General features: G+C 38.6%; 1 protein-coding gene across 3 annotated transcripts in view; it reads right to left on the reverse strand.

Moving 5' to 3' along the window:
• The window catches only part of SLC44A1 (solute carrier family 44 member 1), a 211,020-nt gene that overhangs the window by 157,608 nt on the left and 25,793 nt on the right, over positions 1 to 27,619 (reverse strand). For all 3 annotated transcript variants that reach the window (XM_024126161.3, XM_024126160.3, XM_024126159.3), the window contains exon 2: positions 6,566 to 6,655. In XM_024126161.3, the coding sequence (XP_023981929.1) occupies positions 6,566 to 6,655 (90 nt within the window). The remainder of the gene's footprint in view (positions 1 to 6,565; positions 6,656 to 27,619) is intronic.

Raw genomic sequence — 27,619 nt, forward strand, 5'->3', positions numbered from 1 at the left:
GGTTCGTGCCCCGGTCCGGGAAGATCCCACGTGCCGCGGAGCGGCTGGGCCCGTGAGCCATGGCCGCTGAGCCTGTGCGTCCGGAGCCTGTGCTCCACAAGGGGAGAGGCCACAACAGTGAGAGGCCCGCGTACCACACACACAAAAATATATATATATATATATAAATGTTACATATATATGGTAAATGGGACACTAACATATTTTCACGTAGGCCATTTAAACTTCTTAGTAGCTTCCCAAAGCATTAGAGTGGAGAGGGTGCAAAGCTGCAGCAGAGAAGGAAGGAGAATAGGAAGCTAATGAGATAGAAAGAAACCAAGACTGTTATTCCAGAGACTTCCCATATGGTACAAGTAGTGACAATGGAGAACTAGGCCAAATATAATTAAAAAGACAATCTCCTTTTTAAAAAAATGTGAAATCCAAATGCAGGAAGCAATACAGTTTCAAATGAGAAAAAATGTGGTACATGAAATTAAAATAGGCTGAGAGAAATTTTACAGAATGCACTCAATAATTTAATGGCTCCATGAGGCGGATGGGGGCCATACTCAACAGAAGAAAATCACATTAACTAAGCAAATGATAAGGGGGATGAGGAAAGCTTTTATACACCTATAGTAGGGACCAATCACTAGCGAGAAAGTAAGCCTATTAGTAAGGAAGAGAATCATGGCTAAAATCTTAAAATGACTAAGCTATTGAAGTGCTTTCAGAACTGCTATTTGAAGAGAGAGAGAAGGAGCAGACAAATCTAATAACAAACAGGAGGTGACTCAAATCAGATAAAGGGATACAGGGATGGTAGATCACAGGCAAGATCTGGCAACTAATAAGTACCTATTTCCTACTCAGAGAAAGACAATTTGCTAATTAATGAACTGTGCTCATTTCCCCTTCACATCACAAGGTTTAGTTCAACTTAAGAGTTTTGCCTTAGTTTCATTCACTATCAGTCAAAAAAAGGGACATATTTTATTTCACAAGCATGTTTGAATTTCACACATGGAGCATTTACCATGCAACTGAGCAAGGCAGAGGCCTTAGTTTCTCTCTGAAGAAAAAAAAAAGTCAACAAAACATGCATGAGGGGTGGGGATGGGGTATGAATATGGCATTATGCTTCAAGATAAAAAGATGGGGGAAAAAGACTTCGGCTTACTTCTCAAAGACTTCCTCTCTTATCTCAATCAACACTTGGAATCAGTCTGCTAATAACTAATTTGTCAGACTTCAGAGTAACACTTTGCTTCTCTTCCTCCTGTTCTGAGAACCCTGAGACAAGGGGGCTATTAGGACCCAGCAGATGGGATAGAATTAGAATGTCTGATGCAGAACTAATACTTATGCAAGCAAATTTCAAAAACAAAGTTAAAAGCTTTGCCAATCTGCCAGATTTCTGGATTTCTTTAAAGTTTAATAGGATACAATTACTCTAAGAGGAAAGAGGAAAAAAACAAGAATGGTTGGAAGTCTAGGAGATATCCACTCAATAAGCATTTATTGAGCACATAAAAACGCAAGATGCCATGCAAGGTACAAAGGGTTATAATACGTAAAGTTCACCCTGAAAGAACGGAAGTGTTCTCAAAAGAAAAAAATAATGGGGCATGAGGGAGCAAAAGCAGAGAGGTTCAGTTTCATGGGCAGCTCGAGCAATGAAAAAGAAAACACAGACAAAGAATATGTACTGAGGACTGAACCCAGCTCTTTTGCAAATACTCATGATCCCAGACAAGTCACTTTAAATTCTCTGAGCCTCAGTCTCCTTACCTGTAACTAAGAATGGACTAGATTAATCTCAAAAGCCCTTTCCACTTCCAAAATGTTATGATTCTAAGGGAAAGTACATACAGAGTAAATTTTTTCAGGGTATACTTCCAGGGAGAAGTATAGGCCCTTTTGATCCACTATAATGACTGAGTGGGGAAGGGGCAGGAGGGGATGTAGATTAAAAGTAAATGGATTTAACTGAACTGTACATTTAAAAATAGTTAAGATAATAAATTTTAAGTTATGCATATTTTACCACAATGATAAATAAAAAAGAAAAACCAAAAGATTTAACAGAAAGTAGGTAGTCATTTGGATCAGGTGACCTTAAGGTAATTTTTGGCATGCTGTTCTTCCTATTCTATCATCCTGCCAAAGCACAGCCCATCACGCAGGTGACGAAACACTGCAGTAAGTCTTTGAGTCTTTCACTTTGTGCTGCATACTCCACAAGTTAATGAGGTAGAAACACTATGCTCTAAGAACTAGACTAAGGCTATAAAATAAAAAAGGTCCTTGAAAGCAATCTGCAGGGACGACCTATGCAAACCTATAATGGCTCCTAAATCCAGCTCTAGTCCAGATCATTCTCCAAAATTCCAGCTCTGTATTTCCAACTGCTTATCCCTACCCACACACTGTACATGTCCACAATTCACCTCCTTCCACATTTCCCCAAACCACTTCCCCTTCCTGCATACGCCCTATCTCCGTTAGCAGCACCATTCCTGACTAGACTGCACAGCTAGGATATGGAGTGAGAGGACTCTAGCGTACTAACTCTGCACCAGAGGAAGCAGGAATGCTAAACTCTTTGCTCAGAGTCCGAAATATTGACTAGACCACATTTAACTGGCAGGTGAGGTTACTGTGTCCTACAGGTCCATGTTCTTAACAGCAACTTCTTTTGTTGTTCCCAATTCCGGGCAACAAAGAAGGGACTGACTATCTCTTGAGGCCTTGCCTTCTTCCTCTTCTCCCCTGGGTTCAATGCTGCCTCCACTGTGTAATCTTAGACAAGTTATTCAGCATATCTCTGTGCCTCCTTATCTGTAAAGTGGGAATGATGATAACAATAGTATTTACTTCACTGAGCAGTTGTGAAAATTAAATCTGTATCGAGTGCAGAGAACAGTACCTAGTCCATAAGTAAGCAGCAATAATTATCAGGGGTAAGTTGTAGGAGGTATCTGTGTCTTCTATTTTCCAAGGTACGTACTCCTGTTAGGACCATCCAGACTCCTCTTTTTCCTGACTTTTGAGGTAAGATGATCTGGGCAGATTTGGTCCAGGTGGATCTCTTTTCTTTCTTCTTCTCACATATACCTCTACTTGGGACAGAATGAAGTCAGACTATCCAAGGTGGGAAGAACCTTGAGTCCATGTGGGCCAAGCTTCGTTCCACAAGTCATGTTTACCAAGAAATTCTTTACTGGGCATAACCAAGTGACTGCTTGGCTACTAACAAAGTAGTACTTTGTTTATCCATCCCACTCTTATTCCTTCATGTGCACAGAAACTGTGGTTTGGAACCTACAAGGAGCTGGAGTAGGATTTGAGCTGAAAAAGCTTACCTGGAACCCATAACACAAGAATCTCTTAGTCATCCTTTATCTGCTTCCCACTTGCCGGCAACACTGGTGACACCAAATATTATTGATCCCACTCCTTCAATCTCTCTCCTCTCCTTTACTATTTCCTTATTTCAGATTTTTCACCTCTTATTTAGATTCATCTGAACTGTTGCATCAGCCTCTGAACTGGTGGCCTGAAATCTCTTCCCTCTTTACAATGACTTTACATTTACTTTGGCTACCAGGGCCATGTTTCTAAACCCAGCCATATCATTTCTTGCTTAAAACTCTTCAGTAGTTTATCAGTGCCTACAACAGTGGGTCTCAACACTGGCTGAACGTTAGAATCACAGAGATTAAATCAGATTCACTGGGGTGGGGCCCAGGAATGAGTATTTTTATTCTAATGCCAGCTAATTCCAATATGCAGCTAGTGTTAAGAACCACTTGTTTACGATCTTAATGGAAAATAGAAATTTAGAAGTACAATGCTACATGTAATTTTTTAGAACAGGGTAAGCATATGTCCAATAATTTCAAAATATTGAATAAGTTCGAATCTGGAAGACGACAGCTCTCACAAAGGCTGATAGCAATTTACTTTGAAAAATACCCTAAGTTCTAGACAATTCAAGCATGGGAAAACCTTAAAAGTAAGGGAAGAAATAAAAGAAAAGTACAAGTATTTATGATGAGATGAACATGTGTAAATAAAAAGATTTAATGGTGAAGATGAGTGAAAGATGACAAGATCTTAAAATATTTCAGAACTACAGAGTAGAGACCAAGGAGTGAGCAAAGAACTGCAGGTAAGGGCAGTGAGTAAAGATATGGTTTGAGTAATGGGCTGCAAAGATTGACTATAAAAGCAGAAGCAACTGGGCCACTAGGTGAAAAGAATATAAGCAGAAAGTTCCGGTTCCTATTCTATTTTGCCTTTCATGGGCAGCAGTATATTCTTAGATAAGCTAATACTTAATCTCACTACACTTTGCCTGTAAACTGGGGGTAAAACCCATTTCATAGTGTAACTAGGAGAATTTAGTGAGATAAATACATATATGAAAGCATCAAGCCCATGATGATCCTCAAAAAATATTTGTTGAATGTTTCTCTTAAAGGTACTGTAGAATGAAATCCAAAGGCAAAAACAAAATACAACTTTTAAAAAATATACAAAACACATACTCAGAAGACCAAAAAAAAACTTTGGTCTATTGTTGTGCCAGTAAGGTGTGCAACAGAACTTTGAGATTTCTCCAGTTTCCACATGGCAAAATTTGATGTTAGCTCAGCTCCAAGATGGTAATCCATAAAAAGAATCATTCCAAAACAAATAATGCTATGCCTGCATTTAAAAGTACACACAGTGGATCTTAATTAACATCACACTGAAATTAACATTATATTAATTACCATTGCATTACAACGTTTCAGTAAACAAATAGCTCCTTACTCTCTGGTCACTCCCAAATCAGCCTGTTAACATTAATGATTGCACTTTCCTGAGCTATTTTAGCACAGAAAATCAAAAGCACCTCGGGTGGCAGGTACATATTTTTATAAACATAATTTTGAAAGGTCAGCTGCTGTTTGTCCCAGGGTGAAATTCAGGAGTGGGGAGAGGTTGTGGACTAGTTCTGTTAGCAAAGAATGTTCTCCACACTCTGATGCTGCATTTCAGTTGCTACTCCATTAAACTAAGTAGACTCTTGAACAACATCTTACAAGTCCTAAGTTAGGAAATGGGTATTTTGATGTTTTCTAAATATCCTAGATTTGATGAAACTGAGCTGTCTATTATCTTTAAAACTAACACTCTTTATTTTACTGGATTTATTATATCTCATCAGAGTTCACTGCTTTCTTTTCCTTGATTCAGGAGCTGGACTGGTGACTACACTTATGCCCATTAGCCATGAATAGGGTTGTCCTGTGCTTCTCAAATGACATTTCCGAGGTGGGCAGCCGCAGAGAGACGTAGAATAAGATTACCTAAAAAGTAGTAATAAATAAAAAATAACAAGATTCCTAAAAAAAAAAGGTATGGGAAAAAGGAGGTTAAATACACTCACACTGGAGTGAAAAAAAAAAAGGGTGCCTGAGGTAGCATAATTGTGTTTCCAGCTGCAAAGCCTAAGGAAAGAGAGAACAATACTGTCTGCGCGATCCCCTGATCCCCTCGAGGGAGAGGAAACTAAGTGGCAGAAAAGAGCACTGGCCTGGAAGGTAAAGAGTCCTGGGCTCTGTTCCCAACTCTGCCATTCACTAACAGTGTGGCCTTGGGATGGTCATTATCATCTCTGGGGTCTGATGTTCTTAACATATATAATGAGGGTGATGCACCAGATGAGGATTTCTAAGTCCTTGCTAGCTCGAAATATCGGCTAGCTCTAAAACAGCTGCTTTCTACCTTTTTTCCAGCCCAGCACACTGGCAGTGACACTAAAGTCCCTGAACCCTGTGTGGAAACTCCTGCAGGGTAGAGCGGGGATGCAATCTGAGTAAGCACAGCCCCAGCACTTTGCACTCTGCTTCTCCATCCTCCACACCCATTGGAAAATCACCAGCTCCCGTGACCTCTGACTGAGAGATGCCACTTATTACAGTAGACACAGCAGGCAGCAGAAGCCTAGTATGGGTCGAAGGAGGAAGAAGCAGGGAGAAACCAGCCTCCTTCTAGGAACAACTAAAAAATGTCAGAACTGGAAGCATTGTAGATATCATCTAGCAAAACCTCTAGTTTTATAGAAAAGAACACCAAGTCCCTGAAAGGAAACTGAATGGCACAAAAAGAACCATCAGGTTTGTGTGACTGGGTTGGATAAATACTCAGGACTCGACTCCATGACCACTGCTCTGCTCACCACCCCATCAAGGTCATAGTTCACTGATATTTTGGTCAAATGACCTGGCTTTCTGAAATGGGCTAGTCAAAGAGATAGAGTTTCAATTATTCCTTAATTTTGATCACAGTTTTCATGTAAACCAAAAAAAAAAAAAAAAAAAGTCAAGGGGTACCAAATACCACTTAACTGTATGGGGAAAAATAACCTGCTTCAATGGTATCCTAGGACTTCCAGGTATAAGCAATTCAAGAGGGGTTATTTATTTATTTACAAATATAAATAAATAACAAGTTCCCTCTTTAAACTAACTCCCCATCATCCCCTCTGACCATGAGTTCAGGTTCTGAGGATCTGTGAGTTTCTTACCATCCCAATGCAGAACAGGATAAAAAGCAGCAGCCACGGTATGTCTGTGCAGCTACGGTCCTCCAGTGGCTTCCATTCTCGTTTGGAGCTCTAATTGAAAACACAAAGAGAGTGGTAAATGTGAATTTTAGTTAAAGTTAGGAAGGTGCAAACATGCCATCGATACCTAGATCCCTTCTTTTCCTAACAAATTCCTATTGAACCTTTAAGTTCAATAGGAACCTCAAATATTTGTCACCTTTCTGTGAATTTTACCCTAACACCCACCTCTCTTCCTGGCCAGGACTGATTCCAATGCTGTTTTGGTACCTCTATTAGAGCAGTTAGCATGCTGAATTATTATTGATTGAGCTGTGCCCCTAGCAGAGCATGAGCTTTGCAAGGGAACAGACCACTTCTCATTTCCCAGAGTCTAACATGATGCTTGAGGGTTCATGGTATATACTCAGTAAGGGCTTTTTTAAATTAATAAACAAACAAATTCTTCCAACATCAATCTTGGTGGTAGCTTTTTCTTTGTGTGTCCAGAGGTAGACTTAAAAATGTAGAACGTGCTTTCTACATGTTCTCATCTAGGAAGGAAGCTCATTAATTATGAATTCCTATTGAGGGGTAGACTCTTCTAAGTCTAATAAAATTCAGGAACAAAAATCTAAATTAAAACACTTTTACAGACAGATCTGGGCAACTCCTAAACCACCATCCACAGATTTTCATTCTGTTTTTAGAAAGTGTAAAGAGTTTTTAGATCAAACACAAAGATTCCCTAACTAGAAAACTAAAGGCATTCTAAAAGTTAACTTGCAAAGTATTGAATGGAATTGAGTGCACTTTTTTTTCATACAGCCATAGTCTTAGGCTCTCAAATCAGCTCACAAATTCCCTTTAACCAGAATGTAACTGAAATAACACTCTTGAGCTTTCTAATGAACAAAAATCCCTGAGTCTCACACCCTTTCCTGGAAACAGTAAGCAGAGAAGGGAGAGAGAAGGTAGCCTTGGGAAACTTATGGGAAAAGTTCCTGCAAAAACAAGGCCGGGGCCTCCAGTGGCTTCCATGACAAGATCCAGGAAGCTATCCAGAGAAGGCTTGTCAGTAGGAAAGGACACCAGCACAAGGTGTGGTAAGGAGATAAGAGAGCCCTCTAGTATAATTAATACATAGAGTTCAAGAGTGGGGACCCAGTTCTTAATCAGATTTGCTTAGCTTTCTCTCCTTCTAAAACAGTTTTTAACTTTGACAACCTGATGAAAGCTACAGATTCTTTTCTTAGGAGATAAGCATATAGTTGCATAATTTTCTTAAAAGTTTAGGGAATTCAGACCCCAGGTTATGAAACTCAACTTTAAAATACCTGCCTATGGACATTGAGGGCAAAGTGCTGGAGCTACAACCACTCCTTCCTGACCCCTAAATGCTAACCAGACAAATGCCTTTCCCTTCTTTAGTGTCTTATACACTGTTAGTTTTTCACAAACAACAACAAAAACCACCACCTTTGATAGCTTGTTCCCAGACACCCACACAAGAAAACAAAAGAGCACAAGTTAGTCATGGAAAAAACCTCACGCCAAGACTCTTAACTAGCATTAAAAACCAAGAGTGAGTAGGCAGTGTTTTCCAGAGGAATATAACACTATGGCAAATGGATAAAGGACTCTGTCCTCTCCTTGGCTCTGTCATTAGTTAGCTACATGACTTTAGATAAAATGCTTCATCTCCCTGGGTGGCAGGAAGAAGTGAGATTAAATCTCTTGGGTTCCTTCCAACTCTAAAAATCTATGGTCAGGAATGCAGTTTTGTGAAAATTTGTGCAATGACAAAAAAAACTGCAAAAATAATTTGACATTATTCCCTGTGTTATTCAAATAAGAATGCATGCATTGTGGTCTGTGTTTTGGAAGACAGTTGTTCATAGTATGAATAAAGAATGTTTCTTTGTATTAAATAATTTCAAGCTTGAATAACACCCATGATAGTTAAATTACTTAGAAACAGAATTTGGACACATCTTTGAAATTCATTACATTTACTCTAAGGTGATTTCCAGAGCAATGGCTACTTTGAAATACTATATTTGTTTATCTTAACAAACAGTATGTATTAGGGGAAGGTGCGGGGGGCGGCGACGAGTCTCAGACTGATTGAGCATTTTCTTTATCCACAACTATTTTCTTCGTATTTTTACTTCAGACCAACATTCAGTTTTTAATGCTTAAATTTTTACCTATAACATAAAGAAGGCAGAATTTCATTTTGACCAGAAAAACACAAAGATTCAATATCTCAACAGTCAACTTACTGTGGGCCACTTCTGGGCCAAATACACAGAAAACCTTTCACTGGGGATGAGAAGTGGAGAAGGGGTAGGGGTTACATATAAAAAATAGTCACAGAGTACAACATGGAATAGAAGAATACAAAAAAAGGAGGTAGTCACCTCACTCAGATAAAGAAAGGCTTCTCCAGGAGGCACGGCTTACCTCATAGGCTATTCTGAGGATTAAATGTGAGCATCTGTCACACAGTAAGCACTAATTCTTGGTTATAATTCTTATTTATCAATACTCACTTTTCAGTTAACCTTCTCGCTATTGTAAAAATATCCCTTTACCAGGTGGACCTTTCCACTAAAAGGACAGAAAGAATATTAAGTTCACCTTTTCCCCTTCTACTACTAAAATTTTGACTTATTGGTGGCATCTTTCATTTTAGCTACTGTTTTTAATGCTTTCAGTTATTGATTACTATTAACTAGGCATTATACCCAAAGCTTTATACACATTACCTTCAAAATAGCTCTCTAATGTATGTATCATCCCTATTTCACAGCTAAGAAAACTCAGGCTCAAAAGTTACATAATCAGACCAAGGTTTCACAACTGTGCAACCAGTATTTGAACTCAGGTCTGTAGCCACAAAACCAAATCTGATGAGAATATCATTCATTTTGCACTCGTCAGTAAAGAGCAAAAAAACCTCCATTAGTTTTTCCTCACACTGCAAAATTTGGGAGCCTACCCCATAATTTAAAATCCTATAGGCACAGAGAAAAAGCGAGATGTTTTATGAGCCATGAAATTTTTCAAGCAAGTCAGGAAACCCAACAGTTGAAAGAATTTAATGATTCTTTAACAGACTTAACCAAGTGGTAACTAGATTTAATGCTGTCTGTTTCTTCCAATTAAAATCCACATAGACCTAGCAAAAGTAAAATGTTTTGCAAAAGCACTTTTTAAATGTGATTTTTATCCCTTTCTCAAATTCTACATGATTAATAAAGGCTGTCAATCAATGTTAGGTCCCTTTCCATTCACAGAATCTTACAATTCAGGAACTAAATAGGACCAAAGTAATCATACAGTCTAAGCCTTTAAGTGACCTAGGGAAAGGAAAGGAAGGGACTTGCCTGACTTGCCCAAGATCAATTGTTTTGATCTTCAAAACAATTCTGTTAGTTGTTATTATATATTCCCAGTTTTTCTGCTCTGTAAGAGAAAACCAAGGTTCAAAGAAAATAAGTGGAAAATTCAGTACTGAAACCTGAGTCCTCAAACTCTAGCAGAGAGATGGAAACTATAAGAAAGAGTTAAGAAAATGCTAAAAATAAAAAACCATGGTAACAGAGATGAAGAATGCCTTTGTCTGGCTCATCAGTAGACTAGACACTGCCAAGGAAAGAATCGATAAATTCAAGGATAGGTCAATAGAAATTACCCAAAGTGAAACACAAAGAAAAAGAGAATGAAAATTAAAAACCCAGAACAGAACATCCAAGAACTACAGGATAATAGCAAACGGTCTAACATATGTGTAATTGGAATCCCAAAAGAAGATTAAAGGGAGCATAGGGAATGAATAAAGAAATAATGACTGAGAATTTTCCAAAAATAACGAAAGAAATCAAAGCACAGATCCAAGAAGCTCAGAGAATCCCAAGCAGGATAAATACAACACACACATGCCTGCATACAGACACACAAACACATCCTACACAAACTATATTCAAAATGTTGAAAATCAAATATAAAGACATCATCTTGATGGCAGCAAGAGGGAGGAAAAGGCACACTATAAACAGAGAAGCAACGATTAAGCAAACTTATCAGAAACTATGCAAAGCTAAAAACCATGGAATGACATCTTTAAATTACTCAAAGAATTAAAAAGAAAAACAAAAACATATTAACTCAGAATTCTATACCCAGAGAAAATGTCTCTCAGAAATGAAGACTTGGGCTTCCCTGGTGGCGCAGTGGTTGAGAGTCCACCTGCCAATGCAGGGGACACGGGTTCGTGCCCCAGTCCGGGAAGATCCCACATGCCACGGAGCGGCTAGGCCCGTGAGCCATGGCCGCTGAGCCTGTGCATCCGGAGCCTGTGCTCCACAACGGGAGAGGCCACAACAGTGAGAGGCCCACATACCGCAAAAAAAAAAAAAAAAAAAAAAAAAAAAAGAAATGAAGACTTTTTCAATGAAAACCTAAGAGAATTAATCAGCAGCAAACCTGAAGTACAAAAAATGTTAATGTTCTTCAGGCCGAAAGAATATGATACAAGACAAACTTGGATATACACAAAGAAATAAAGACCTGTAAAATGAAGTTTTGAAATTCTCCATAATAAAGTATTTAAAAAATAAGCGTGTGAATATATATGTATAACAACATTCACATTAGAGTCTTCTTGCACACTCTACAAGATTAATAACCTAGAAAGAAGAATTATAATTTTTAACACTAGTATTAGACCATAAAAAATAAATCTAAGTCAGACCACAGCTGATGTATGCCTTATGTTTGTATTATATTCATATCCTTAAAGTTAGGGAAGAACAATATTTAACATCTTAACATTCCTTCCTACATTTTCTACATCATAGATTTTTTTAAAATGTTTTTTCCATAGTATCTTACAGAAGTCATAGTACAGGCAACTATATATATCCTAGACTTCACATTCACTATGAACCCTAATAGCTAAAACCAAGGCCTTCTGGTGAATTTGATATGATACGGGGGTATATTTTTTTAGGAAAAAAACCTATAAAAAGTTTTGTCTTAAATTTCCATGTTGGGACTTCCCAGGTGGCGCAGTGGTTGGGAATCAGCCTGCAGGGGACACGGGTTCGGTCCCTGGTCCGGGAGGATCCCACATGCTGCGGAGCACCTGAGCCTGTGCGCCACAACTGCTGAGTCTGTGCTCTGGAGCCTGAGAGCCACGGCTGCTGAGCCCACATGCCACAACTACTGAAGGCCAGGTGCCTAGAGCCCATGCTCCACAACGGGGGTGGCCGCTGCAATGGGAGGCCCACGCACCGCAGCAAAGAGTAGCCCCGCTCACCGCAGCTGGAGAAAGCCAGCACACAGCAGCAAGGGCCCAACACAGCTAAAAATAAAATAATAAATAAATAAAATTTTAAAAAAAATTTCCATGTTGTTCCTAATGAAGACACAGTTGTTGAGTAACTGTTTTTTTAGATAATAGTCACACACAAAGATTTTGACAAGTGATATGTTACAATCAGTTAGTCAAATCAGGCATCACTGGAGGGCATCAGCAGTAATAGGGCTGGCAGGGTGGGCCAAGCCAGGGAACAAATCAGGTAGGAAAAGGTCTGGCAGATGTGAATCTAGTTCATAGAAGTAGGCAGGGCTGGTTGGATCAGGAAGATATAAAAGGATCAGAGAGGCAACAGCAACAATCCAGAGTTAAGACACAAAGAGTCAGCTAGGTCTCAAATATGGAAACAAGTAGGGTCCAAAATCCAGGAAGTCAGAAGATCCAGGTGATACCTAATGGCAAAGATCGAATGCTCCCTGCCCTCTTTTTATACTCTGCATACTGTCTGTATGACTGTCTCCTAATTAAGACAGATGTACAAAGATTCCCAAAAGATTCTTATCGTAATCTAGTAACAGTATTACCTAATGCTATGAGTCTTTCCTTGATACACCAGATTTTTGTAAACATGGTTTGAAAATAATGAAAAATGTGCTTAAAGAAATGGTATTGTCAGTTATACTAAGAAGTTACTTGGGGCTTCCCTGGTGGCGCAGTGGTTGAGAATCTGCCTGCTAGTGCAGGGGACACGGGTTCGAGCCCTGGTCTGGGAAGATCCCACATGCCGCGGAGCAACTAGGCCCGTGAGCCACAATTACTGAGCCTGCGCGTCTGGAGCCTGTGCTCCGCAACAAGAGAGGCCACGATAGTGAGAGGCCCGCGCACCGCGATGAAGAGTGGCCCCCACTTGCCGCAACTAGAGAAAAGCCCTCGCACAGAAACGAAGACCCAACACAGCCACAAATAAATAAATAAATAAATAAATAAATAAAATTTTTTTAAAAAAAGAAGTTACTTAATTTTCCAGGTAATACTCTTAAGCATTCTGTTGGTTCTTCAAATAAATACTGAGCACCACACAAAGAACCTGAGATCCAAAGCCATGTACGATAGCCCCTACCCTTACAGAGCTCTAGTTTAGCAAGAGAGGCAAACTAAGGATTGATAATGTAAGTGATGCCAAAATAGAGATGTGTAAAAAGTACTGCAGGAATAGAGATAGGGAACCATTAAGCAAACATTTGCAAGATTTATTGAAATTACCTCATAAACTTCTGAAGCAAACATTAAAAAATGATCCTCTGTTGTCTAAAATAGAAGGTGTTTTTGTGCCCAAAACATACTAGAAATTCTTGCTAGTTATGATGGGGAAATATTGACTGCCAAATAAGAATTATTCCACTCAGAAATGTTTAGCAGTAAACAAACAGAACATTAAGTTGGTTTAAAAAAACAAAAATCAGCCATTTCCCTCACTTTGTACCCATTAGATTTCTCTGTACTACATTTTATGGCTGCTCCAGTTAGAAAGGAGCCTTTCAGTTTTGGAAAAGAGAAAACATATCTTCCTTTGTTTTCTGGCACAATTAGTGCAGGGCTATATTTAACTAAGCTACTAGAATAATATTTTCATGTTGATGTCATTGGTGAGATTCCTACTAATATTGAGTTAAGTACTATCTTGTCGCATACATCCAGAGTTGCTGTAAATCGGAATTTCTGATGGGCTAAAGAACTACAGGCTCCCTGTCATTTACCTAGTACAACTGTCTTTACCTAGTACCTTGTCCAGCGGCTCTACTTTAGTTTTCATTTCCCAGCTACTCCGTGGCACCTAAAGCAGTCACTGAATGCATCTCCAAGGTCACTGCTACAGACATTTGTGATCTAAGTACATATGTCGCAAGCATTGGGCTATCTGTGAGGACTTCATTTTGTTCATGCCCATCTGTTTTACACAAAAACCTCCAATATTAAAGACAAATAGTCACACACTCCAAATCTTCAAAGCTCCCTCCAAGGACATACTGGTTCATTAAATTCCCCAAAATGTTTTCATGTGTGCAGAGTAGTTACAAAAGAATAAAAGAGCTGATGTGTATCATTTTTGCCACACTCTTGAATAGAGTTAGCAGACCTGATGAAGTTGGGTAGCAATAAAACATGGAGGCTTTCAACTTTCTGTTCATAGCACCTGAAACTAAAATCTTGTAATAGGATTTTGAAAGACATTGCCTGTCCTTTGGGAAAGCTCTCTCAAGGATTTGGAGTGCATAACTACTTACAGTTACCATAAGTAGTCCATTTCATTTGCTAAGCTTGGTGATGGCAATTCATATTTGAAAGGTAAAAATAAGAGCTGTGATTTTAACAGGCAGTTAAAGGTAATAAGATACATTGAGTGGAAAGATACAGGCATCTGTGTCCAACTGCTTTTCTTAGTTCATGAACTTTATGCTAAATCACAAACATTCATCTATTTAAGGAAAAGGGGGGAAATGGCAACTAGAGCTGCTCTAAGTTATGTATTTACACAGTGACAGAAAGATCATGGGAGATATGTTGCCAATGACTTCAATCTTTCCCTGAATGCCCTAAAAAAAAAATACTGTGGGTCTGTTAGAGTTGTCCTTCTTCCATCAGACTTCTCAGGGGCTGTCTTTCTTACACAAGCAAATGATAATTACTGGGCAGAGGCCACGTTCCTCCTGTCCTGCAACATAGCTAATAGCATCTTTTACCTCCATGACCAATGAAACACGATCAAAGTTATACAGATAAGCCTTGTCTGTAATCCTCTAATAGTATTTCTAACTTGCCTTTCTTCTGAATCATCTGTAAGCAATGTTTTTAATTTAAAATTACTATTTGGTTTTATTCTAATTATACAGTTTTCATGGGCTTCATTCCCCCCCATCACATCCTACAAGTGTCAGAACATCTTCAGTACTTGGTGACACCAAGGGCAGACTGAAAGGATCAGAATTGTACTTTGCACCTCTAACCTGCTACAGTACAGCCAGTTTCCATATAGCTAATGGACTTACTGACTTTCCTTGCTATACTGTAACCCTTTCTTTTAAAGCAGAAATTCATAGGTACTCAAAAGAGGATTGTCATTCCGATCTTGCTTCCTTTCCTTGATGGAATGGCTAAGAATTGACTTATGAAGACTATGATGACTTATGGAGAAGAAACATGAAGATTACACTGATCATATATATAGCTAATAGGTGAGTGGAAATAAGTAAATTTATGTCTTAGATCAAAATTAGATCTCATCTTTGCCAATGAAGAGTTTTTAGTCCATAGCAATTGTGCACAGAAATAAATATATGTTCAGTTCTGTGGCAGTGCCTAAGAACTCTCAAGGGAACAAATACTTATTACAGTTAAATAATTTACAAAAATATAGATTACATTCCTTTCTTTTGTGTTCCTATAACATACTATGTACACACCACCATCACAGTAATTATTATTTCACATTATAATTATTTGCTTCCCCAGTAGATTATGAACTTTTTGAGGGTAAGGATAATGTTTCTTTCTATTTTTTGTTTAAATCAGGGATCAGTAAGTACTTAATATTCTTCAAGTGAAAGCCTATTCCACATGAAACTAGAATCTTACCCTAAGTGGTTGAACATATAATGGCCATTCTTCCTACCTTACTGCCTACTTCGGGCAGGGACTTGCTGGGTTTTATTCACTGCTATATCCCCAGTAGATGAACAGTGTCTAGCACATAATAGGCTCTCAGCAAATTTATTTAATGGATGAATGAACAAGGTGAGGTCTTTTACCATTCAAGTAGCATAATGTTAGAGCAAACATCCTCACTGCTTCTCCTGCATGAGACCATTTCCTTAAAAAGCATTCTATTGCATCACAGGCTGGCTCCTTTTCCCACAGATATTGTAAAGGATAACATTCCCCAAAGATGTTGGTCAGTAGGTTCTATAAGAAAAATAAATTCCAGATTTAACTACATTTTGGAAGTGCTAGTTAATGAAATCTAGTCTTTTGAGCAGGACTTCTCTGAGACCTTATTGTGAGACTCTCCAAAATGTATCTGGTCACACACTGACTGGGAGACGTGAATACAGACAGTGCCAACCTCTCTCACAATACATTTCTGGAAACCAGAGCATAAGGGTTCATGGTTAGGATTGATGCTCCCACTGAAAAACACTTTCAGAAGTAAAGGCTGGTAGCACTGTTTAAGACTATGCTGAAACTCATAAAAAAGAATGAAACCTTGCCATTTGCAAAAACATGGATGGACATGGAGGGTATTAATGCTAAGTGAAATAAATCAGACAGAGAAAGACAGATACTGATATCACTTATATGTGGAATCTAAGAAAATACAACGAACTAGTGAACGTAACAAAAAAGAAGCAGACTCACAGATATAGAGAACAAACTAGTGGTTACCTGTGGGGAGAGGGATGGGGGAGGGGCAATATGGGGTAGGGGATTAAGAGGAACCAACCGTTAGGTATAAAATAAGCTACAAGTATATATTGTACAACACAGGGAATACAGCCAACATTTTACAATAACTATAAATGTAGTACAACCTTTAAAAAGTGTGAATCACTATATTGTACACCTGTAACTTATTTAATATTGTACATCAACTATACCTCAATTAAAAAAAAAAAGACTATGCTGAAACTGAACGCAATGTACATTGGTACAACACTTTGGAAAGTAATTTGGTGATACATTTAAAAAACCCAAAGAAGTCATCTAAAACATTAAAATAGCTGTACATGAGATGTCCAATATAGTGATATTATGAGAAAAAATTAGAAATTAACTATCTATAATAGAAAATAATTAAAAATGAGAATGGAATATTAAGCAATCATAAGGATAATTATGAAGACTTTGCACAGTAACATATAAAATGATAATGATAAAAAGCTGTGTTCAAAAACATGGTATGAAATTATGCCATGCTCCGGTGACACAATTTATAAAATAGCATATGCAAATGTATAAGCATTAGAAGAGGATAGTGCAATTTTTAAATAGTTAGACTTATAATGCATTTTGATTTCTATTAATGCTATTTAATTATGGAAGAAATATCAAAAAAAGAGGAATATTAGCTCCTATTTCTTCAGATCATGCTTTTTCTACTTCCTCAGTATAGTGTCAGCTATAAATAGATGCACAATGAAAACTACCAGAATATATTCAGGTCATTCTATCTGACACTTATTGACAGGAGATCAGAACATTTCAAACTTCACTAGAAAGCCATATGCTGAGAATCACCTAGGCAAGAGCAAGATTTCTCCTGAAAAATGCAGAACTGGCAACGTCAGAGGTAATACACTCTAATAAACATTAGAGAGGAAATCACCAGTGTAGTGAGAGGGAGGAACACATACCTGGGTGTGAATCATAGCTCCTCTTCTAAATAGGAGTATGATCAGCTGACATGATCTTCCCAATTCTAAGGTAAAGATGATTCTCCCTACACCATTCACTGTTGTTTTCAGGATTAAAGTAAAGCTGCTGGCTAGACCAGGTCCTAAACCATTGTTAACATCCTTTCCCAAAGGGCTATGAGAAAAATCTTCCCTATGAAGCGTCTTAAAAAGTGAATTCTCGCAAGCAATCATCTCAAACATTTAAAAACTGCTCCCATATTGTATACATTCTAAAATGTGTGCTTGGAAAGTGAAAAATGAGTTGTAAAGGAAATACAACCAGGAGAAATTGAGTGCACAGTTCTATAGACAATCGAGGTAAACATAAGAAACAAATAGTAACTTTCAAATGATAACACAATAAGAGCAACTGAAATGACTTCTTATACCATAAATTTTTATAGGGAGTTGAAGAAAACATCAATCCTAAAACCACAGTTAACCAAATTATAAAAAAAAAAGTCCATTCATTCAATAAATAATTGTTCCACATGAAAAGAACTAGGCTGGGACTCTGAGAGCCCATTAGTTTACTTTCACCTTTCTCCTGTTCTCCTCTTGCTAATTTACCTTCCTTATCTCTAGGTTTTACCTTGTCTCTCCTCCCTTCTATAAATAAACAATTCATTTGAGTTCACATGTGAGGGTTGCTGAAATGATAGACAAAAATGTATGTTTATTGAAGGTAGAAAAAGGTCATGGATCAACCTTAAGAAGATTACCAAAATAATCTGTTTCATCTGGAGTACTTAATGACTGTAACACTAAATGCAGACTATAGCTAGTATCACTGAGCATAAGCCATGTGCCAGATACTTTACCCATATTAACTCTTTTAATTTTCACAACAAGCCAATAAGGTCGATCCTATTATATTATTCCCAGTTTTCTGATAACGAAACTAGACAATGAGGGGTTAAGTAAATTGCCCAAGTCATACAGCCAATAAGCACTAAAAAAGCAGGGATGTGAAGCAAGTAGTTGAGCCTTAAGGCCCATGATCACCCCGCTCTACCTTACTTACTATGATTAACATACCTTGTGTGGACATAAGGAACAGATTTGTGGTTGCCAAGGGTGGGGAGGGGTGGAATGGACTGGGAGTTTGGAATTAGCAGATGCAAACTATTACATATAGAATGGATAAACAACAAGGTCCTACTGTATAGCACAGGGAACTATATTCAATACCCTGTGATAAACCATAATGGAAAAGAATATAAAAAAGAATACGTATATGTATAACTGAGTCACTTTGCTGTACAGCAGAAATTAAGACAACATTGTAAATTAACTATATGTCAATAAAAAAATTAAAAATTTTTAAAAATTAAAAAAATATATATCCTGTATAGACACTGTGGATAGATGGGTGTTGGAAGGGAGGAGGAAAAAGAGGAAAATGAGAGGCATAAGAATTACTGTTGACCCTTGCACAATGAAAAGGTTAGGGACACCTATCCCCATGTAGTCAAAAATCTGCATATAACTTTATAGTCAGCCCCCCCATATCTGTGGTTACGCGGATCCACATCTGAGGTTACGTGGATCCCTATCCGAGGTTCTATACCTGAGATTCAACCACCCACGGATCATGTAGAACTGTGGCATTTATTGTTGAAAAAAATCTGCAAATAAGTGGACCCACGCAGTTCAAACCCATGTTGTTCAAGGGTCAAATGCACAGCAAAAATACTATAGTAAATTCTGTGGCTTATTTTATCTAAACTGATGTTTTGCATGGTTAATATTTCTACTTACAGGAAAATTATAGGACATAACCAAGAATAAGATATTATTAACATATTTTGTATTTTGATTTCAAAAATAATTTCCATATGTCCACATATTACTGTTGATATTTGAAGAAAACACCTGCAGTGGTATTTAACAGGTAGAAACAAACAGTTGTTTCCTCCTAGCCTTCTGTAATTTCCATCTATATTTTGCATAACACTTGTTTGGATTTCAAGAGTAATAGTACTTAAAATGCTACTTTGCTATTAGGAAAGCACATACAAATGCCCATCAACTGATGAACAGATACATACAATGTGGTAGATCCATAGCATGGAATATACATTTTGGAATAAAAAGGAATGAAGTAGTGATACAATACTACAACATGGATGAACCTTGAAAACTTTATAAGTGAAAGAAGCCAAAGTGGACATATTATATAATTCTATTTATATGAAATGTCCAGAATAGGTAAATCTGTACAAACAGAAAATAGATTAGTGTTTGCCTAGCACTGGATGGGAGTTAAGGGGAAATGGGGAATGACTGCTAATGGCTATGGGGTTTCTTTGGGGGATGATGAAAATATTCTAAAATTGACTGTAGTGATGATCAAACCTCGGTGAACATATCAAAACCATTGAATAGTACACTTTAGATGGGTAAATTGTATGGTATATAAATTACATCTCAATATAGTTGTTATATGTATAAGAAAAATCATGCGAAAAGGGGGTCATTCTGGCTACTCACATATGGAGTTCTACTGATTTCATTATAGACTCCATACGAACACTTTTAATACAGTTCCATTAGGTAGACAAGATAAAAGCAGAACAATTTAACTAAGGTAAAGAGTTGGGTAACAATGAAATCTGATGAAAGGAAACATTTTTCTGAGAAATCAGAAGTTACAAGAATTACTAGATAAAGTGCTGATTTTCATGTAATAGTTCAATTCCTCTGTAGGTAGCATAAGGGGAAAAGAGAAACAAGGTTGCAGAAAACTGAAATAAAAGGTAAAATAGACCAAGTAGAGAGAGAAAAGTCATCTTTTGAAGAGAACAAAGAACACACACACCAAGGCAAAAACTAGACTGTGGTATAAACACAGCTACAGAAAGAATGTACTTGTCAGAAAAAAGGGACCAGACAGGGAAGGTACACACACAGCTACTATTTATTTAGCACCTCTTAGGTGCCAGGATCTGTAATTGGCCAGTTACACTGAGAAATAACGGTCTAAAAGATACACATTGACACTGCCCTTCCAAACTGTCTTGGGGAAGGGGTACCAGGGCAGCAGACTCTAGAATGCTGAATAGACAATTCAGGATACTGAGCTGCTGTGCCGTGAGTCATCCAGCCTACTCCCCTTCATCTGATTCCATGACGTTAGGCGACCTTCTCACTGTCCTCTGGCTTCCCACAAGTTGACAAGCAGTGTACATAACATAACTACAGAGCTATAGAAAATAAAGCAGTGGAGCAATAGAGGTTATTGCATATGCAGAGAGTCTGGAAGAATATATATAGACTAAGCTGTGAACAATTGTTATCGCATGAGGTGGGGTCAGGAAGGACTCTCTACTTATACATGTCCATATGTGGATTGGGTTTTTTAATAACCGCACTACTTTTCTATTAGGAATAAATATGATACTTCTTAAATAATAATTTGGCTTTACCTTAATACTAGCTAAGCTGACAAAAATCTTCTGGTTTGTATGTCAGTTTAATAAATTAGCCTCCTGAGTCGATGGCACGTGTCTTAAGACTTTGGTTTACATGAATCTACTATTAACTAAAGGATCTCCTCTTAATGTACTAACAAAATCAAGTTTCTGAGCCTACAAAGCCCCAGGGCTTGGTGAATTCTAAAAACAATACTTGGCCAAGCTTCCAGGTTCAGCCTGGTAAAACCTGAACCACACCAAGGACCCTGCATTCAAATTCTATAAGCAGAAAATATTAAAGAGCTATAATTTAGAGCTATAATTTAGAATCCTTCTAGAGACTGTTTCCCAGCATTTCAGCATAATTTACAAATAGGCAGCTCCTTGAACTGCAGACTGGCCTTAGCCAACTAATTTTGAAAGAAAAGAAGCTGGTTCTATCCTACCACCAATCAACACCCTCTCCCTGTGCGTGAATAGATCAGAATCATGGAGAAAGCCCTAGGAGCATGAGTCCTAGGTTTAGCCTGGCCCTAGAGTCTGGATCCTAAATCCAACTACATTCCCATCCCCAGCCGGGGGTTTAAAATTAAAGGTCGGAGTACCCTGTAGTAGTAGCCACTGGATGGTGCCAATATTTCATCATCAGATAACCAGCTGGCCCTCAGCCACCCCAAAGTATGGTCAATTGGTTATCTCCAAATGACTACTGGGTCTGTTAACGCTATGCTGTCACGAAGCCCCCAAATCCTACTTCTAGGTAAATCCAGCTACTCAAAATCAAGATATCAGTTATTTAAGTCTGAAATGGAAAAGAACAATACAAGGCAATCAAGCATTAAATTAACTGTTGGATTAGAAGACTATTGCAGTCCCTTCCAATCCTGAGATACAATGGTTTCACAATCAGCAGAGGTTTCCAAGAGAAACAGAATTAATGAAAACCAGTTAAAGACCTAAAGTGATTAAAGAAAACTCACACAAAGACTAGAAACACCCAAACAAGTGAGGAGGAACACTGAATCATCAAATTAATAGCCCTATAAATGACAGATACTAAACTTGCTCTTTAAAAAAAAAAATCAACCAAGAATAATGAATGTTAATGGACCAACCCTGAATAAATAAATGCTCTGAAAACATGAGCATCTGTAAATCTCCATGCCCAATGAGTCATTAAAATATCCCACTCATAAGAAACCATTTTTGTCCACCTCCAAAGCCAAGTCTCAAGCTCAGGCAGACGTCATTTATATCTTAACTGGTTTGTATCCAGTTCTGGCAAACTATCTTTCCCATCAGTCAGTCCTCTATGTGGTTGTTAAAGCTACTTTTCTCTTAAGATTAATTATTTATTAACCCCTTAAGAGTAACTACTTTTTTTCTCTCTCTCTCCACACCTTTATTCCCATCTCTATGTCAATTGGTTCTTTCTGTACTGCCCAAAGCAATGATTCTCAATCACAGGCTTCAAACAACTATACAACTTCTAACAACACTGCTCCCATCTCCAGTAGATATCCAATTCTCTGAAATCCAGTTAAATACTGCTTCTTTACACAAAGTCGACCTTATAATAAACCAATCTCCTATTCGAACTACAGATATGATCACAAAGGAACAACCTATTCTAAGATGGTACATTTAAGACTGGGTTACAAAATGACCAGCTAGTAATCCATTGTGGGATAAAAGTGCAAGCCCCTGATAGAATCCCTCCATCTAACAAACATGAGATAGGACTCCAAGGCTCCATACTTTGCTGTTTCTAGTCCTGACAATACCATGGCTCCTTGGCCACAATGAGACCCATCTTTGGCCTGCTGGTGTACTATAAATATCACTTAGGTCACCTTATCACTGTCTAGACACAAGCTTTTGTGCTTTCACTTATGAAAACTGTCATAGTAATTGAACAGTATCAAAGGGAGAATAAAAAACAGAGACGCGAATATAAATATGCAGAGACAGCAAAACACATGCACCACTGCCAAGAGTATCATGGGCTTTAGAAGGAGAAGAAATCAAGGGGCAAACACCCTCTGCTCTACTCCAACTCTTCTTTTTCTGCTAAGCGTTTGGCTAGTAACACCTCTCCCCTTAGTTCTCAGCCATTGTATGATTTGGCCCCAAAGGGGCTACTTCTAGAGTAGGTCCCAACCACCCCACCGGGATCTTTCCACCCCAGAGACCCTCTGCAGGTCCAGCACCCCGTGCTGGTGCAAGTCCAGCTCAAGAAACCCTCCATGGTACAATACAGTGGATGTTTATTCCCAACTGTCTCTATTGTGTGCTTCCTGGGGAAGGCAGCTTCAAGCAGAAATGTGCTCTGGCCTGGGGTTGATCTCCAGGTGGTTTCTCAGCATGCTCTGGCACGTCTGTGTATGGGCTGCTGCAGCCAGCGTGCACCAGCTCCGGAGCACCAGCAAAGCACATCTCTTCCCAACTCCTGCTCACCGACTTCATGTTGGTAGCCTGGGGGGAGTATTTATACGGTGGAAATCAGCAAATGTGACAAATCTGGGTATTTTCTTTCTTCCCTTGCAGAGCTGATTGTTAAACATTAACCAGTACACCACTACTTGTGCCTCAGTTTGTCATCTAATTTGAGTTTTTCTTTTATATAGAAATAAGTTTTTGCATAGCCAAATAAATTTGACTTTGGACCTTTTCTCACTGCTTTTAAACTCTTCAATTATTTGATAAATATTGTTTTCTTCTACTTGTTTACGGATTCATGAAATTAACTTTGATGTATGAGTTATCCAAAACCTTTTAACTAAATATCATAGCTAATCAATAGTTGATTCAAAATGGCTCCTTTAATAATAAATTCTTGTTTACACTACGGTCTTACATTTACACTCTTCCATTGACCTATTTTACTCTTGTGTCAACAACAAAACAATAGTAGTTAACATTTTTTGAGTACTTCCATGTACCAGAATTTGCTCAGTTCTTTAATTACATTATCTCATTTAATCTCACACTTTACAGGTGAGGAACCTCATGCCTGGAGAGATTAAGTCACTGAGCTATGGTCACATGTCTGGTAAGCGGCAAACCTGAAATCCAAATACTTTCCCTCCAACACCTAAACTCACTGCCACTCTGCTAAACATAACACATTACTGATTGCTACAGCTTTTATATCTGATATTGGTCTCTCCTTTATGTTTACTGCTTTGCCAAGCCCCTCAAAAAATATATGTATTTTTAACTCAGACCATGTTAACTTTATAAATTAATTGGGAAAAAACGACATCATGTCAATATTCCATTTTTTGCCTCCAGGAACAAAGTACATTCCTTCAGTTCAAGTTTTATCTTATAAATCTCAAGAGAAGTTTTATAGTTTTCTTCATTTTGATCATACATATTTCTTGTTAGGATTATTTCTAAGTATTTTGTATTGGTTGTTACTAGGTGAATGGGATATTTTTCCCATTATATGTTTCCAACTGGTTATTGTTGATACTTGGGAAAGCTACTGATTTTTGTATACTTACCAAATATAGCCCTTATTAATAATTTTTAGTTGATTTTCTTGGTTTTTGTATGTTGTCTCCTTTCTGATCATTATACTTATTTTTGTTTTGTGGTTTATTGCATCAGTCAGAACTTCTAGAACGATGCTAATAGTGATAGAAGGCTTACTTATGTGCTACCAAAGTAAAGAGAAAATCCTCTAGTGTGTCACTGTCAAGTGTAACATTGGCTGTTGGTTCAAGGCAGTGGATCTTATCAAAGATGCAGTTTTTACCTTCTAGCTTTAAAATAGCTTTATAGGGCTTCCCTGGTGGCGCAGTGGTTGCGCGTCCGCCTGCCGATGCAGCAGAACCGGGTTCGCGCCCCGGTCTGGGAGGATCCCACATGCCGCGGAGCGGCTGGGCCCGTGAGCCATGGCCGCTGAGCCTGCGCGTCCGGAGCCTGTGCTCCGCAACGGGAGAGGCCACAACAGAGGGAGGCCCGCATACCACAAAAAAAAAAAAAAAAAAAAAATAGCTTTATAAAGGACGAGATTTTGAACTTTCACATGTTTTTTGAGCGTACCACTGAGATAATTTTAGGGTTTTTCTTACCAACTTCCCATTTGAAACAGAAAAATTCTAGACTATCCAATAGGGAGGTAGGTCTGAGTTTGGTCCTGGTGTGTATGTCAGCTATAAGACATCCTAGGTCAGTAGTACGGTCTGTTCTGCAAAAACTGTGTTTCTTTGACATGCATTACCTCACACACAACTGGCAAACAGATGAATGATGTCAGTATAAGGGAGAAGTCACTTTGGCTCACGTGCAATTTTCCCCAGCATGTTAATGTTTCCAAGTAGTCAGACTCAAGTTTCCTCATGATTATTAAGAGAAAGCTTTAGCAACATAAGACCTCCAGCAGGGGAAAAAAGCTAAAAAATCTACAAAAGTGACTTACTTTTAAATGATGGCTGATTTAGTGGCTTCAAAAAAACCATTACACCTTCCTTCTTTTAAGCTACCTGGCAAAGGTGCAAATGCAGCTGAAAAAGCTGCAGAGACATTGCTCCCTGTATTAAAACAATGGATTAATTAAGAAGGCTCTGTCCTGGACCAGATACTTAATTCTGATGAAAAGGTCTCTGATAGAAGGAAATATCCTACAAGACCTACTTCTCAAAGAAGAGAGCATTAAGCTCCAGGGTTGAAGGCTACAAGATTTTTCTGACTGTGATACTGGATGCAAACACCAGTAAACTGTGCTGGGCTTTTTGTTTGTTTGTTTGTTTCCCTTTGTACTTCTATTAGGACTACACTTGGTTACAAAATTCCTTAGTTTTAAGTGTTCTGTCCCAACTCTATTTCTCCATCAGCCCTGTTGTTTTTAGCACCTGAATTTGCACAACATGAGTTTATTTTATTTTTAAATTGTTGTTGAGGTTTTAATCTTGCTGTTTTTGTTTTCTCATATTTTCCAGGTTCACCTGTATGGGGTGGCAGAGAAACATCTGCATTCCTCCTAGAACCATTGGGTCTAATGCAACCTGCTTATCACAGTGCAGCCCACTTGAGATTTGAGATTTTTTTTTTTAACCCAGGCAGCTAATAGACACGAAGTACCTGCCATCAAGGAATCTAAGATAATTGAGTTAAATATTAAAAAGTTTAAATCATTTTTCATAGATGGAGTACCTGCAGTGAAGAGAGAGGGTGTGCAAATTTCTGAAGTATATTCACGTGAAGAGGCTGGCCACACTGGGGCTCCACTGTCCCATGTACAATGCACATCTGTCACCAAACTCCTGATATTCTCCTGCACAACCTGCTCCACCAACAGCCTTCCCCTTCTCTGTAAACAGTAATTCCACCTTCTCAGGCGTTCAGACTAAAAGCCTTATTATGGCCTTTCTTCCTCACGCCATATGCCCCATTCATCACGAAATGCTGCTGTCTCAACCTTCCAACCATGTCCAGAATCTGACCATGTGTCCTCACTTCTCCACAGCTACCACCACTATCTCTCACCTGAGTTACTGCAATAGATTTCTCTCTGCTTCTATCCTTGTCCCCTCAACACCAGTTTCAGTAAGATGAGGCCTTTTTCCTCAGAAAGCCAGATCACGTTATTCCTCTGCTCAAAAGCCCGCAATGTCTTCCAACCTCACTCAGAGCAAAAGCCAAAGTTTTTATAATGGCCTACAAGACCCAAGTCGCTCTGGCACCAACCACCTCTGACCTGTTTCTTTCCCTCCACACACTGCTCCAACCACTCTGGCCTTGTAGCCTCTCCAGCCTCTCAGGCCTGCTTCCATCTCCTGACTTATGCACTTGCTGTTCCCTGTGCCTAGAACGCTCCTCTCCTAGGTAATCAAGGTGGCTTGCCCCCTCACTTCCTTTAGGTTTTTGCTCAAACATCATCACCACAGAGAGGCTTTTCTTGACCACCGTATTGTAAATTGCAAATACACACACACTCCCTATCCCCCTTCCCTAACTTACTTTTCTCCATAGCAGAATGTATCTTCATCTGCTAAACTATGTATTTTACTTATTTCTGTACCTGCCCTGTCCACTAAAAAAGAAGCTTGATGTTCTCTGCGGCATCCCCAGTACCTAGAATAGTTCTCGCTCAATAACTACTTGCGGAGTGACTGAATAAGGTTCACTGCATGGTGTGATGAAGGAGGTGACAAAGATGACTCCAGGTTATGGCCTTCACCATCACAAATTCAAGGAGTACTTGGAAGAAGGTGAGCAGTGCACAGAAGTTTATTTTAATGCAGTCATATGGCTAGGTTGTGAAAACTTGTTCAAGAGATTTACTGAGCCCCTTCCTCAGATCAAGGACACTTGAAATGAAAGGGTTTTGAGTGGTTCGACTTGTCAGACACCCCAGCGACTCACAAGATTGTTCTTCTATGATGTGGCAAGACTTCTGAACCCAGCAAAACCGAGACTGCAGGGGGAAAAAAAACCCAGAAGCACTGCTGGCATGACCAAGGAAATACGAGCGTTCTGACTAAAACTGGACATGTGAATCAAGCAGCTGGAGACTGCATTCACTGTTCACAGCAGATCAGCCCCACACTCAACGAAATCATTGCATTTAAAAAGTGAAGAATCTTATAAATCAATTTCAAAAGAAATTCACACATTTAAAAAGAAATCAGTATCTGTGGCTGCCTTTGAAGGTCATCCCTTGGGGATAGGCTTGAATCATCACGCATTTGTCCCACTGGCATGGCTCACATTTTCATGAACAAAATGCAAGAGCTGAAAGCAAAATCCGACCAACAAAAAGTCAATATTCATGACATTCTGAAGATGAATTCGCAAAGCTTAGAACAATCCTAAAACTTCTCACAAGGGCTCA

The sequence above is a fragment of the Physeter macrocephalus genome, chromosome 9 (genome assembly GCF_002837175.3).
Source record: "Physeter macrocephalus isolate SW-GA chromosome 9, ASM283717v5, whole genome shotgun sequence".
In the NCBI taxonomy this organism is placed as follows: Eukaryota; Metazoa; Chordata; class Mammalia; order Artiodactyla; family Physeteridae; genus Physeter; species Physeter macrocephalus.